General features: G+C 38.0%; 2 protein-coding genes across 3 annotated transcripts in view; one reads left to right on the top strand and one right to left on the bottom strand.

Annotated features, from left to right (window-relative positions):
• Positions 1–5,713, bottom strand: part of LOC306871458 (putative ribonuclease ZC3H12B) — a gene marked incomplete at its 5' end in the record, with an annotated part of 21,433 nt that extends 15,720 nt beyond the window's left edge. The window contains one exon of the mRNA XM_079419407.1: positions 5,522–5,713. Coding sequence (XP_079275533.1) covers positions 5,522–5,713 — 192 coding nt within the window. The remainder of the gene's footprint in view (positions 1–5,521) is intronic.
• Positions 5,552–13,306, top strand: LOC306871459 (zinc finger C4H2 domain-containing protein-like). 2 transcript variants are annotated; one of them, XM_079419409.1, is made up of 6 exons: positions 5,552–6,091; positions 7,264–7,341; positions 7,934–8,105; positions 9,003–9,175; positions 9,405–9,567; positions 11,164–12,306. In XM_079419409.1, the coding sequence occupies exons 2-6, from the start codon at positions 7,289–7,291 to the stop codon at positions 11,275–11,277; spliced, it is 675 nt and encodes a 224-aa protein (XP_079275535.1). In that variant the 5' UTR covers positions 5,552–6,091; positions 7,264–7,288; the 3' UTR covers positions 11,278–12,306. The 2 variants fall into 2 exon arrangements, with proteins under 2 accessions (XP_079275535.1, XP_079275534.1); XM_079419408.1 differs by lacking the exon at positions 5,552–6,091 and adding an exon at positions 7,148–7,190 and having other exon boundaries at positions 11,164–13,306.

Below are 13,306 nucleotides of genomic sequence, written 5' to 3'. Positions count from 1 at the left end.
GGAGCAAAATTACACTACAAGTCTGAAAATGCTCCTGATTTATCTGTAACAGTTTTTCAAATAAACTGAAACAATACAGTAGTGCAGCACTTGTTGTGACCACTCAGCTCACTAATCTATCACTACGTCTTGAAAAGACACAGTAAGTTCTAAACTACAGCGTTAGAGATAGACTGGAAATGACAGGAACACAATTTACCTTCCTAGCAGAGTCAGACATGAGCTTTTTGTTGAAACTATGTTCTATCTTGTTTTTGGCCAGTGAGATTAACAAATACACTACCGGTAAAATAGTTAGGGTCAGTATTTAATTTCATTTAATTTACTTTATTTTTTAAATACATTGTTACTTTTAATTCAGCAAGGATGCATTAAACTTAAATAAAAAATAAATTAATAAAATAAAAATAGGTCATTTATAATGTTACAAAAGATTTCTAAAAATAACATTCTTGAAACATTCTGTTCATTAAAAAAAATGTATGTATATACAACCCGAATTCCGGAAATGTTGGAACGTTTTTTAAATTTGAATAAAATGAAAAAAATCACATGAGCCAATATTGTATTCACAATAGAACATAGAGAACCTAATAAATGTTTAAATGGAGAAATTTTACACTTTTATCCACTAAATGAGCTCATTTCAAATTTGATACCTGCTACGGGTCTCAAAAACGTTGGCACGGGGGCAACAAAGGGCTGAAAAAGCAAGAAATGTAATTATGTTCTATTGTGAATAAAATATTGGCACGTGATTTGAAAAGTTTTCCTTTTATTCAAATTTATAAAATGTCCCAACATTTCCAGAATTCAGGAATTATATATATATAAAATTGTAAAAGAAATTAAAATAGAAAACAGTTAAATTCTAATATTTTCACAATATTAATATTATATTACTATTACTGTATTTTGGATCAAATAACCACAGCTGTGGTGAACATAAGAGACTTCATTCATAACAGATTTTTATACTGACCCCAAACCTTTGAACAGTAATAATAATAATAATGATGTTATTAATAAATAATAACACACAATACAAATAAATGTAACTTTTTTATGTTTCTTATGCAGCTAATATAATAAATTGATGGGTCTCCAAAGGATAAAATGAGCTTTTCATAAGTAACTCTTTTTTTTTTTTTTCTTGTTTCATCTAACACATGCAAGTTTGCTCTGAGCTCCTCCTCTTTGTATACAGCGAACTCATTGTTCTGTCTTTATTTAAGTCAGTCGGTTTACAGAGGTGAGCATATTCTTAGAAGACAATCGGCGTGACGCATGTGCCCATATGTCACAAACTGTCCCAAATTATGTGTTGTGCATCATGGCAGATACTTCTATCATTATACATATACATATTGTGTGTGTGTGTGTGTGTGTGTGTGTGTGTCTATATATATATAAACGAAAACAGACACACACAACTGGCTTGGTCAGGCTACACCAAGGTGCTGCTGGGAATGCTTATCACTGCATTCTTCAATTCTCATGACAGAATTCAATTTTAATATGACAAAAAGAGAAGCTACTTTGGGTGGGGCTACGGTTGAACTTCCTTGAGGGGAAACGATACTGTGGTAATGAAATTCTTTCAAAGCAAACACAAACTCTGAGACCCTCACATTTTCTTAAATCCAAATCTGAGTTTGTTCTCTTTACCTTCAGCAGATTCCAGCACACCAGCCGTAATTCCCTGCTATTCCCCAAAAACTTCTTCAACTCAAGCTTAAATTGGAATTAAACACTGGCAATTCTATCAAGGTTGCTACGCAATGTCTAATGTGTGTGTATGAGTGAGAATATGTGAATCTGCGTGTGCATGTGTGTGCATCTCTGTTTGTTTTTGTGTGGGGTGAAAGGGATGTGTGTATGTGTAGGTTGGGAGTGTGTGCGTGTGCATGTGTGTGTAGAGAAAACCGATAGCACCATCCAGCTACGAGAGGCTCCTCTGCGCTCATGACACAGGTTGCCTAGCAACGCAGCCCTATCATCAGCTAACTGCTTTTTAGCAGTCACGACTAACACAACGCAGTGTTCTCTGGGAAAGCCTGGTACACACACACACATGCAAACACACGGCGCACATATTACATCTACACCGCTCGAAACCAAACAGCGCTTCATGTGCAAAGCCGAAACGCACGCATAAAGCAGCACACATGCATGCTTCACTAATAAACACCTACGCGCAGAACTAGAGATCTCCTTGCACATGAGGCGGAGAGAGAGAGAGCGAGAGTATGTGGTATGGGTGTTTTTTGCATCTGAGACGAATAATATCACTTTAAACTGACAGTGTACACAATCTTCCCCCTCTCTCTCTGCAGATGTGGCATACTGAAGAATTTCCTCCCCAGCGTGACATAGCTGCTGTTCTGAGTCGTGATGCTGACTCCAGCAGCATGTTCCCCTGGGCACTGAACCGCATCATCTGCACTCACAAACCACGGGCCCCAGCTGGGGATCACAGCTTCAGCAGCAGGTCTCAGATCAGCTGCGTCACGCAGTCATCGACAGCTGCTCCACCACAGCGGACTGAGGAGCTGTTCTGAGATCAGCCAAACAGTGTGCAGTAAACCTAAGAGATGACGGCTTTAATAATCACAACAGCTTGAACAGAGAGATGCATATTACAGCAGGACACTACAGGAACACAATTTGCCTTTCCATAGTAGACAGAAGTTTCATTGAGATTTAAAAGTGAAATGTATGAGGCAAACATCCTGAGATTTTCTGTGATACCACAGGCTGGTGGTAAATATGATATTTGTAATATTTAACAATAATAATAATATACAATGTAAAATATTTTGGTATTATAAATGAATTATTGCTATGATCAATAAAAATAATACAAAATGTATCATATGAATGCTTTTTAAATTCTTTATAAATCATTATTATTATTATTGATTATTATTATATATACAATATTAATAATGACAACAATATTGCTGTTGTTGTTTTATATGATAAAAATAAAATATATGACTAGTATATTTAAATATAAATATTTTATTATTATTTATAATAATATGATTATCATTATCAAATGCTAAATATATTATACTGAATTAATGATTTTTTACATATTTATGATAATATATAATGATATTATTATTAATAATATGAATCATTATTAGCATAAAGATGTTAAAAATAAAATATATTTCTAATACATTTAAATGTAAATATAATTACTATTTATAAGAACATACTAATAATTACTATTAACAACAATAATTATTATTATTATATAATGTTATTTTATGAATTCTTTTAACATTTATGACAATGATAATACTAATATAACTTACTAATAACTTAATAAATATAATTTATATAATAAAATGTTAAAATATATTACTAATATATTTAAATATAGACAATATAATCTTATAATGTAATAAAATAATAATAATAATAATTCAAATACACTTTATTATTTGAACATATTTAACATGTTTTGTATGCATCAAATTATGCAAATCAGCTGCATCACACAGTCAGTGCCAGCAGTCCACCACAGCAGACTGAGAAACCGTTCTGAAATCAGCGAAACAGCATGAAGAAAACCTGAATAATTGTGGTATATACACGTGGCTAAAATCAGTAACTGAGGACAAGGTAACTGAAGAGCCGATCCGAAAACAATCTGAAATAATGACGTAATCCAGTAAAGGCTCACAGCAAGTTTTAAATAAAAAAGGTCAGCTGCTCGTTCGCACGCCCCTGTTCATTAGGACGTGTTTGACGTAAATTACGCTTTCTCTGTAAATTACCCGGCCAGCTTTGGAACTGATCGGGAAACTGCTGCTGAGTGGGTGGGAGAGGTCTGTGTGCATAGAGCACATGAAAACGCAAGGAAGAAAGGAGGAGAACGCTGAAATATTCCTCCTTGGGTGAAAAGGTGTAAGCCCACTCCTCTGTAAGAAAGAACCAGAGAGCAGAGATTGGACACAATCAGCTTTTTGCGAAGGCAAGACCTCATATTAAACATAAAATATCCGGGTGAACAAATACAGGAAAGCTCCGTACTCTGTCATGCCAAACACTTCACTCTGACTGCAGAGAGAAACTGCAGCACGGTGAGCCAGAATGGCCATCTTATGGACAAACAAGCAGCCCGTCACCTTTTAGTGAGACACACACAAGCGGACCACCGAATTTCAGACTTTTGTAAACACACAGGTCATATCTCACGTCCTAAAAAAAAAAAAAATCACACAATACTCTGTGACTCAAATAGCCGGCAGCAAAACTGCACAAGTGCATTCAGCAGACGCACCACAAACAAGCCTAACAACAGAATGCATCCTCCTCTTAAAAGTCTCCCCCCTTCTTCTTTTCTGCCTTGTTTTCCTTCTCTTCTCCTCACCTCCTCCACAATACAGGCTTACAATCAGCAAGGCCACCATGCATTAGAGCACACACACAGCTTTATGCTGTTGTCTCATAGCAACAAGTGGAGTCTCTTTGCTGGAGCTCATGGCTAGATGAAGCCCATTTAAGGCCCACGGTGCAGCTCTGAGCTCAGGCACTCGGACTAAAGACACAGTGGGTGGCAGCATCTTATGGTGCAGTTATGCCAAAATACTCAGCGGGAGGTGAAAGCATGCATTCAACTAAAGATGCACAGACAGTGCACAGACAGGCCACTTCTTTCCTGAAGCGGCATGCTTGAAGATGCTTTCAATGCTTTAGTTGCATGCCAAAATCAAACACAGACAGCCTGGTGCAATAACACTGTCATACATGCAGGATGCCAAACAAGTGTAAAGTGTGTGTGTGTGTGTGTGTGTGTGACCCTCCAACTGCCTTGACTTTGTTTGGCCCAAGCAAGGACATTTCATTTCTCATGACTAGGATCCTGCAAGTACAATGCCTCATGCTTTCAGTGCATAAAGAGTAGGAAAAAAAGTTTACAATTGAAGATAGCTCTGCCTAAAAATAGGGAAATGCACCATTTTCAAGGATGCATGTGTGTGTACAAATCTGGCTAGACTTGTGAGGGTCAAATGTTTGAAAATACCCTATAATGACAAATGTCAAAGACTTGCTCGTCGGCATTTCAAGCGAATTGCGCTACATGAGCGGCTCATAAATCATGTTTTCCTTCAGCTCTTGTGAAGTCAACAGGTTTGTGCGAGGGTCAGGTTTAAAGATAAAGTAATACATTTGATTATCTTAAAATAAAATGAAAAACTATTGTGTCTGCGAAAGGTCCTTGTATCTTCAAAAGTCAACGAGCGTATGTCAAACTGCACTCAGTAAATCTCTGTGAAACGTGAGTCGTGAGCATCAGTTCTGCGCGTGATTTAAAGAGCATTTCGCCTCCCCTGAAACATTTACATGGGGCGCATTTTACAGAATCACAGACAAAGTTCCTCATTTGGCCCGTGAAAGTAAAAACAGACCCGAAAATGTAATGAAATAAAGAGCTTGAATGGCGAACGTCGGTCGTGCTCGCACCGCTCTCCTGCGACACGCGCTCTCTCACGCACATACTCACTTTAGCTTTAGTGCAATCTTCTTCCTTGCCGTCCTCGATGTTTACGATGATACTGGAGCCGGCGTTGGGACTCTCGCAGCTGGACTCGGCGGTGCTGCAGCTCACTCTGACCCGGAAAACCCGCTGGATGTGCGGGATGCAGCGCTGGAGCGCAGGGCCTGCACCGGCGGGCGCGGCGAGCTCCAAAACCATTTATCAGACGGATAAACAAGCGATCACGACGCGCTCCGGAACACTGGCACGCATTCGCCCTGCGTCCTGCTTCATGGGTGGAGCAGCAGGGGAAAGAAAGAAAGTCACGGGAGGATGCAAGTTTGTCTGCGGCCGAGCATAACGGCGAACGTACGGGACGCGCTACATAAGCATCTATCATCCATCTCCATCCCTCCTTCTCCTCTCGCCCTCCCTTTCCTCACTTCCCTCCCTCCCTACAGCGGCCCCGACTGCACCCACCGCCTGCGCTTCGGCAACGCGTCGGACGCCCCCTGTCGCTACGCTCGGAGCCGCAGAAAGTGCGTTTTTGCTGCCTCCGTCTCCGCGTTTTGAAGCACGTGGGTGGACGGGACTCCGGTAATGCAGCAACCGAGGGTTAAAAATACATCGGACGCGCGCGAGAGCACTGGATGCGCTGAGCGATATGACCGCCTCACTCCCAACTTTACTGTTCAGAAGGTTGATACAGTAATCAGCAGTTGCTGTTATTATCCTGGCAATGGCATCCTTTGCAAAGAAGTATCAACCTTTGAACAATGCATCGACTGGTTAAACTGTTAGTTCAACTGTAATAGCTATCTGGTTGCGTTGAGGCGGGTCGCTTTTCAGTAGCGAAGGTCTGTTTAGTGATGCATTTCCCGGACAATAACTGAGCTTTCAAGCCTTGTGCCTTGCTTTTTCTGTTGTCTGTCTGTTTTGAATCAGAAGCCCGATTCGCGAATGAATCATTCTTTTGAGTCGATTATTTTCGATGAATCTCTGTTTCAGGCTGAGTCGTTCGAACGGTTCAGTCGCGAATGAATAATTAGCTTTCTCGAAATCATTTTTAACTTACTGGATAATGAAGTGGCTAAATTACAGAAGGGAAGTGACCAAAGCGATGAAAAATGAATAAGGCCTTTATATTAAGTTCAAGACTTTTCTGACCAACGTAAGCACTTAAGTATGAATAAATAACCATTGTTTTGGACATAGCCTATACATAATATTCTATTAAGTACTATGGAGTATCGTGTAAATACCACAGTAGCCTACATTAATATGGAATTCAATATATCAAATGTACACTGAAATACAAGACAAGTGATAGTGCTGCTATCATGTCAAGTTAAGATAGCAACCGGCAATGTAGTTGTTTCCTGCTGGACATGTTTTTCTTTGTTTTCTAATAAAGCCGTAATAAACCACACTACTCACTGTTTCTATTTCATACTTGTAAAAATATGACGATGCTTAAATGTAGTACATTACTTTGCCATGTACCTTTGCCTCTACCAGATGTCACTAAAATGCAGGTGGTATTTTAGATGGCTTCATTTTTCAAAAGTTTCCCAAATATTTCCTAATATCATAAACTTCCGACAAACGTGTATTTTTAATTGAACACTCTCCCTTTAAGCCTTGCTGAGGATTGTGGGAAATGTAGTCAGCGCCGTGTTGCTGTTGTCCACAGATGGTTAGCATTTCTATTGTCTTTCTTATGAGAGGTATATCCGCTACAACCTTTACCTCCGTTCTTATTCCCACAGAAGTCTCACAGTTTCATAGTCCACCATGACGGACGAACAAGAGATAATGTGCAAGCTAGAAAACATCAAAGAAATAAGGTAAGAAAAGCTGAGATTGATCCCGAAGCAGACACGCTAGCCTGTCTTCAACATCTGGCCGGTTCAACCTATATTACAAAAACCCGGCGTTATTCTCCTTAATCATTTCATAAGTAATGCATGAATTTGCATGTATAATCTACCTGGAAAAAAGTAATATAATACATTTCTCCTTTGACAGGCGCTTTCTATCGGGCATGATGCTAAAGCGCTTAAACTATAAAAACACAGCTTTGCACTAAATCTGAAAACACATCACACTAATTCTGCATCAACCGTTATTTTCGACGTGGATGAGTGTGAAAAGCATCCTGTTGTGGTTAGACAGGAAACTGCAGAGCAAACAGTTCATTTCCTGCAGAACGGTTTTAATCATTTATACACACCTCAGATATACACTTGATTGTCTGGTTGTTGTAAATATAGCTTTGCACGCACAGGGTCTAATGCGTTTTGTGATCGGATTTCTGAAACCACATTATAGAAGTCTTGTTTAAAACCACATGCACCAGATCAGAAGTCTTTGCATTGTATTGCCATATGCTGTCATGCATTGGCCTGGATATTTACTGTGTTTTGTGTGGTTTTGCAGGAATAAGACGATTCAGATGGAGAAGATCAAATCTCGACTGAGGAGTGAGTTTGAAGCTCTGGAGTCAGAGGAGAAGCACCTGAGAGAGTACAAACAGGAAATGGATCTTCTGCTGCAAGAGAAAATGGCTCATGTAGAGGAGCTGCGTCTCATACATGCTGATATTAATGTGGTAAATAAGAAAAAACATTACACACTCCACTGCAATATTTATCATGCTTGTGGTGCAGTCAATAAAGTAAATATATCCATCGTATTTACACTGACTATGACTTAATGCTCATATTTAGGGTTACCTACCTACCTGCCATTTTTTCCTGATGTGTCCTGGCCAGGATTTCTATATTGCCTAAAATATTTAGGTTTTGGCTTTGTTTGCGTGTGCAAACCGATCGGTGTATGACATCAGTTCCTTATGTTTTCGAAACGCTCTCGAGGTACTTTGAATCAAAGCAATATAGAAATCCTTGCCAGGACGCGTCCGGGAAAAATGGCACGTATGGTCACCCTACACATATTCAAAGGTATGCAAGTTAGGTAGAATATACACTACCATTCAAAAGTTTCAGGTCAGTAAGATTAAAAATAATAATAATAATAATTTTATTTAGCAAATATGCATTAAAATGATCAAAAGTTCTAAAAAAAAAAAAAGTAAAGGCTGTTCATCAAAGAATCCTACAATAAAATGCATTATGTTTTCCAGAAAAAATATTAAGCAGCTCAACTGTTTTCAACATTGATAACACTGATAAAACATTGTTAAAAATGTCTCTTAAGCACCAGATCAGCCTATTAGAATTATTTCTAGAATATTTTAGAATAGAAAACAGTTAAATTGTAACTATATTTCACAATATTAATGTTTTTACTATATTTTCAGCAATACAATATTACTGTATGCTCAAATAGCTTCTTTCAAAAATGGAAAATGGTAGTATATAGGTTTTCTAAGCTTTACAAGCACTTTTTTTTCTGTGATGTCAAGGATTCCACTGTGTTAGGTCCGATGTCTAACAACTAGGTTCACACCATTGTGATTTATGGAGTGGCTGTATTTCTTCTCCAGATGGAAAACACTATCAAACAGTCTGAAAGTGACTTGAACAAACTGCTGGAGTCAACCAGACGTCTCCACGATGAATACAAGCCACTAAAAGAACACGTGGATGCCCTGAGGATGACCCTCGGCTTACAGAGACTCCCCGACCTCAGCCAGGAAGAGGAGAAGCTCTCATTGGAGTTAGTAACACTGTTCCTGTGTGTGTGTGTGTGTGTGTGTGTGTGTGTGTGTGTTTATTTGACTGGGGGAACTCCTCAAAATGAGTCAATTGCGGTGTAGGAGTGTGTGTTTGATAGAGAGTAATTCTTAAAGCTGAGTCAGAGAATTTGTGAGACAGAGAGTGTGTAATTGTGTATGGGAAGGCTAAATTGCTTACTGTTTGTTTGTGTGCTCTTCATCTCCTTTCAGCTACTTTGAAAAGCAAAAGGCTGAGTGGCAGACAGAACCTCAGGAGCCTCCTATCCCAGAATCCTTAGCGGCAGCGGCGGCTGCAGCCCAGCAGCTTCAAGCAGCACGGAAACAGGATGCCAGACAGACAGCGACGTTCCGCCAGCAGCCACCACCTATGAAGGTGAATAGACTTTTAAATTACTGCAGCTGTATCTGTGTACACGCACATCAGCAATAATGTGGAGAAATATATTTAGTTTATTTGACAGTGCCTACACATGGCTGGCAAGAGAAAAATATTTAACTTTAGTTGTGAGCTTGCATTCTGAATTAAATGTTATTAGGTAGGTGGTACAGGTTACACAAAATGAAAATGACAATAAAGCAATACAACTTTCTGTTGATTTGTCTTTGTTGTTCCACTGTAGTCTGATTCACAAAAGAATGACGGTTCTTTTTAATTTGTCTAAAAGACCAAAAAAATCCCAAGATATTCATTTCATGTAATCTAAAGATTCTTTCATTAAAATCCACCCTAACTGAATTAACATCTTAGTCTATACTCAATGAGCTATACTAAAATCCCTTTCAAGGAAAGTCCGTTCACTCGGCTGCTATATTTGCAATGCCTCCGGGCAGCTCAAACAAGATCTTGTCATATCTAAATGAATGGGGGGCATCCTGAAATCTCAAAAACTGCTTGCGATTAAATTACATATTTCAAATCAGCAACAAAATCTGAAATGAACTACCCCATGAATGTTCTTTCTTATGCTCAAATAGCGTTTAAAAAGCTTATTTGTCAGGCTAGACCAGCTAACGCGCATGCGTGGTTCAATGCTCTTTTGCAGGCTCGTTTCTGGAGGGCCGGTGTCTTGCAGGGTTTAGCTCCAACCCTAATCAGACATTACTGAACCAGCTAATCAAGGTCTTACTAGGTATATTTGAAACTTGAAGTTTTTTTTTTAAACGAGTTGGAGCTAAACTCTGCAGGACACCCGCCCTCCAGGACCGAGTTTGGTGACCCCTGCTCTTATGAGTTATGACTGCGCAATGTGGAGCTTCTTAACGGCCGCTGCAGTGATGCAATGACTCTTTCATTTAGAAGGCGGGACTATTCCGCCATATTGCGCGTTGCAGTTTCTCCCATTCATAAGTATAGGAGTGAACTCTCTTTGTATTTCTATAGTCTTTGACTATACTCGATGAGCTGTGGAATGAACTGCTAGCATGCTATTTTACCGTTCTTCTATTTCCGTTCGTCTACCGTTCAAACGTTTTTGGTCAGTAGGATTTTTTTGCTTTTGAAGGAAGTCTCTCTGTTCACCAAGGCTGCATTTATTTGATAAAAAAACACAGTAAAACAGTAAAATAGAGAAAATGTATTACAATGATAAATTACTTTTTAATTAGGGATAAAAAATGTATCTTATTCCTGGGCTGGTAAAGCATAATTTGTATCAGTGTCACATAATCCTTAAGAAATCATTCTAATATGCTTATTTGGTGCTCAAAAAATATTAATTAATATTGTGAAATTTTATTTCACGATTCTTTGGCAAATAGAGAAGGACAGCATTTATTTTAAGTAGAAATCTTTTGTAACATTATAAATGTCTTTACTGTCACTTTTAATCAATTAAATGCATCATTGCTGAATAAAATATCAAAATCTCACTGACATTTTGTACCTGCTTACTAGAAACTGCTACATTTTTAAACGTATGCAGAATGTTTAACGTAAAAGAGATTTATTTGATTTGTTGTTTCTTTCCAGGCTTGTCTGTCCTGCCACCAGCAAATCCATCGGAACGCACCAATCTGTCCTCTCTGCAAAGCCAAAAGTCGCTCACGCAACCCTAAAAAACCCAAAAGAAAACCCGACGAGTAACATGCACAGCTACTAGCAACCTCAGAGAAAGCCTGACTAACACGCATAACCCCAACAGAAAACAATTTACTTACATAAAAGCATTCACTTACGCTCTCATGCATGCTCATTTCCACACAAACACACACTGACAGTCGCCATGATGCCACACGCTCACTGCACATCTATCCATTATCCTGAAGGAATGGACCATCTGCAGTCTGATAACCTGACCTTTCATAGTGATCCTGTAGTTAGCCTGTCTTCCTGCTTCAGTGGACATGAGGTCTCAGTTTTTCATTTCATTTTTATATTAGTGAAACCTTGATATTGTGTTTGTGCTGTGTCTGTATTTAGTCCGTAGTGGAAATGGATGCTGGTTTAGAAATATTGAAGTGTACTGTTCTGTGTGTGTTTTAATTCTAGTGCATTAGTTCAAACTAAGTTCTCTAAAGTGGCTTTAGTCAATAGAGCCGTTTGTATGGTATTCAGTTAACACTTAAATTGATCTTTAATCATTTTAATTAATTAATAATGGTATGATTTTTAATGTTTTTCCCTCATGATAACAATGTTTTTCTTGTATTATGTAACCATGGACTGTCCCAGACCAAGTCAGTGTTCTGGAATGTCTTGAGGGCCGTTCACACAAAATGTAGTTGGAGAGCATTGAAATGGATAAGAACGGGTTTTTAACTTGAAGCATCTTTAAAAACATGGTGCTAATGGCAGGAGACGCTGAAAAGATGGCAATTGAGACAAATACTCTAGATACAGAGACCAACAATTAATGCAGACTAAATGCAAAAACGTGTGTGAACAGCCCTTTAGCAGTAGAGTAATTAGGGAACACAAGTTGAATGAGAATTCTAAACCTTGAGTTCTTATAGAACTATCATTCAATTTGCGCGAATGAGCTGTTTGTGTTTTGGAATCTGACCCAAGCTTGTTAGAATCTTCAGTATTGAATCATTGTGTTTATGTCTCATCTTTTCTGAGAGTCAGTTTTGTAATAATTACAACCTGTGAACTAATAAACTTGTGTAACTTTTGTCAAAATGAAATTGTAGAATGATACAATTCCTTTCTGATTGATTCGCTTTCTCTCAGCCATTCTGTCTGGTATTGGCTTGATATGTATCTGGAATTTGACCTTTAACCCATGACCCCTAACAATGCAATAATCAATCTCTCTTTTTTTGGCTAATCTCTTTACCAGCAAGAGGTTCTACATTCTTTTTGCACTGTGCTCTTGATCCTGAGGGGAGCGATATTTACACTCCAGGAAAGTGTTGAAGGTCATGATACAAATTACGCTCCATTGACAGCATTTGTGGCATGTTTTTCTACAACACTTCAGGTGAAATTTAAAACACACACAAAAGCACTTTCTACTTTATATCATAAGATTGGTTCTCAACCTTTGAGCAGGGCCTCAGGAAATTTAAGGGGCTCACTGCCTGACTTAAATTGTAGTTTTATTTAAATAATTATAATGAATATGCAAAAAACATAAGTAAAATATTGCTAACTTTTAAAAATAAGAAACATACAGAATCAGAATCTTGACTCTTATAAAAGAAATGAATTAAACTGAATAAAATTAAATGAATTAATTTCACTCAAGCATTACTGGAAGTGAATTCAAAAAGTGATTATATTAGTAGAGCTCAAATAGAATGGGTTAGAGCTGTTCAAATCAAATGTTATTTTATGTGGTATGTATAGATGGGGAGATCTTTAATGTTCTTTTATGATAGGATTTAAAAGTGCTTCTGTTATGTCTGACTTTTTGCATTGTGGTGAAATCGAGTATTTACATTTGTTGATGCAACTTTCTTTTTTTTTTTCCTGGAACATTAACATAGGCCTATGTACGTTATAGCTGATTTGACATATTACCATGTGCCCTAAAACTATATTAGGGTTGAGTTTATGCATCAGAATATGAGGGACCTAATCAATACACAAGATATTTGAATTGTGTATATTTGATTATATATTAGGAAATATTCTTTGTATAGTGAACTCAAATAAATTCAAATTGCTC

This window comes from Barbus barbus, assembly GCF_936440315.1.
Source record: "Barbus barbus genome assembly, chromosome: 6".
In the NCBI taxonomy this organism is placed as follows: domain Eukaryota; kingdom Metazoa; phylum Chordata; class Actinopteri; order Cypriniformes; family Cyprinidae; genus Barbus; species Barbus barbus.
This window is presented reverse-complemented; position numbering and strand designations above follow the sequence as displayed.

What these genes read in the sequence shown, in the direction of transcription:
- LOC306871459 (XM_079419408.1), top strand. Translation starts at nt 7,289, where the DNA reads ATGACGGACGAACAAGAGATAATGTGCAAGCTAGAAAACATCAAAGAA. An exon ending in TACATGCTGATATTAATGTG is followed by an intron (nt 8,106 to 9,002) that starts GTAAATAAGAAA and finishes TTTCTTCTCCAG; the next exon opens with ATGGAAAACACTATCAAACA. An exon ending in GAGGAGAAGCTCTCATTGGA is followed by an intron (nt 9,176 to 9,404) that starts GTTAGTAACACT and finishes ATCTCCTTTCAG; the next exon opens with CTACTTTGAAAAGCAAAAGG.